General features: G+C 61.2%; 1 protein-coding gene across 1 annotated transcript; it reads right to left on the reverse strand.

The window, feature by feature from the left end:
- Positions 1-632: 632 nt before the first annotated feature.
- LOC103812012 (lysyl oxidase homolog 4-like) lies at positions 633-1,853 on the reverse strand (the record flags this gene model as incomplete). The annotated part of the gene is made up of 5 exons (XM_009085018.1): positions 633-703; positions 827-938; positions 1,127-1,263; positions 1,360-1,475; positions 1,738-1,853. Coding segments are annotated over 5 exons (552 nt in total), but the record flags the coding sequence as incomplete, so codon positions are not given.
- Between the last annotated feature and the right edge of the window lie 4 nt (positions 1,854-1,857).

A 1,857-nucleotide genomic window follows, 5' to 3' on the forward strand; every position in this document is an offset into this window, starting at 1 on the left:
GGGCCAAGGTGCCCTGGCCAGTGGGAACTGCTGGTAGCAAGCCAGGGCTGCATGATGCCAGCCACATGCAGGTAGACAGGGACTGGTGGCCCTGAGTGCCACAAAGGGGACACTGCTTGGCTGGGGACACATTGACTAGACCAGGGTTGTTCCCAGCTGGGGACTTGCTTCGTGGTCCTAGTGGGTGAGAGCACAGGGAAAGGAGCAGGGGATGGGGGGGTTGATAAGGGAGTACCCCCTCTCCCATACCACAGCACCCTGCTCCCATCTCACAGCAGCTTTATTGAGGACAGAACTGGTGCATGGGTGGCTGGGAGACTGTCCTGAGTGCTGTAGCAGGGGGGCTGGGCAGGCAGGCTGAGGTAGTTGTCCTGGGGGAGCACTGGAGACAGAGTTGAGGGCTGCTGTGGTACCTGGGCACCTCTTGCAAGTCCCACTGGCAGCGCAGGGTTGGACGCCCCTGGACACTCCCTGCCAGCCCCTGCGCTTATCTCCATCTTCTGCAGCAGCATCAATAAATACAAAGGTCTGCAAGTCCCTGAGCTCAGTCCAGTGCTTCCAGGACACAGGGGCTGGAACATGGAAATCAGACTGTCCCGTGGTGCTGCTAGGACTGTGCCAATGCTGAGGGGTCACACGAGGTTGTTGGCCAGGCGCTCCTGTCTCTCCAGATCGTGAACCACGTCAGCATTGTAGGCATCACCTGAGGAGAGTGAGTGATGATGCCTTGAGTGGGGGGATAGGACACAAGGAACCTGCAGCACCCCAGCCCCATCACTTCCCCCACCTTGCCCACTATGCCCCCTATGCTCCTGTCCCTCCTTACTTGTGTGGCAGCCATGCATCCAGATGCGCTGCCCATCATACTTGCACTGGCACCGCATCACGTTGTTGGAGAAGTCTGACTCAGCCACCTCATGCTTGGGATTCACAACCACCTGGGAAGGGCAAAGGGCAGGGCTGGGGCCATCTCTGCCATGCCTTGGCCAGGTAGGGCTGTGGCATGCACAGTGGGGTGCAGAGCAGCACCCCGATGTGCAGGGTGAGGGGTGCTGGTGGTGCTTAGGGAGGGCAGCCCCCAGCCCTGAGCTCCAGTGGTGCACCCCCTGCCCCTCCATCCCCACACCTGGAAGGTGTAGCTGCCTGGTGGCACGTCGGTGATGTCGATCCATTGGCAGTCAATATCATGGCGGTAGGTGTCCCAGCACCCCACACTCACCCCCTGCTCCCCAAAGTTGGCACAGGCAAAGCGTCGCTGCAGCCCTGTGGGAGGCAGGGGAGGTGAGGGAGAGCACAGACAGAGCCTCCTTTGGGGAATAGAGTGAGGGAGCCACTGTCAGTTCTGTGGCTGGCACCTACCCTCAGGGCAGTTGGTGTCCTCCAGGCAAAAACTGGCCTTATGCCCCTCAGCCACCTTAGAGCCATTGAGTGTCATCAGGTCGTAGTGGGTGAAGACCTCGATGCTGTGGAAGTGCCTGCGGGAAGAGGGGTTGAATGCAGGGCTGGTGCCCAGCCAGGGAGCACGTGGCTGGCCCAGCTGCCCTGCCAGGAGCAGACAGCACCTAGGGACTCAGCAAATTACAGCCTCAAAGCCAAATAAAGCTGTAATGACAGTGCTGGTGCAGACGCTGTTAATTACCCCGGGTGGGACAGACTCTTGGGGACCGGTGCCACCGTGCCCTGCCTGGCCCAGGGAGGGAGCAGCTCCCTGCCAGCCCCTGCCCACGGGCCACTCACCGGTGGCACTGGTGCCAGGTCCAGGCGTGCCGCCCCATCCTGGGGCGGAAATCGGCTCTTCCCAGGTTGTGGATCTGGGAGGAGAAGCGTAGGAGGCGGCGGTGGCCATAGGGCCACTGC

This window comes from Acanthisitta chloris, unplaced genomic scaffold (assembly GCF_000695815.1).
Source record: "Acanthisitta chloris isolate BGI_N310 unplaced genomic scaffold, ASM69581v1 scaffold30941, whole genome shotgun sequence".
In the NCBI taxonomy this organism is placed as follows: domain Eukaryota; kingdom Metazoa; phylum Chordata; class Aves; order Passeriformes; family Acanthisittidae; genus Acanthisitta; species Acanthisitta chloris.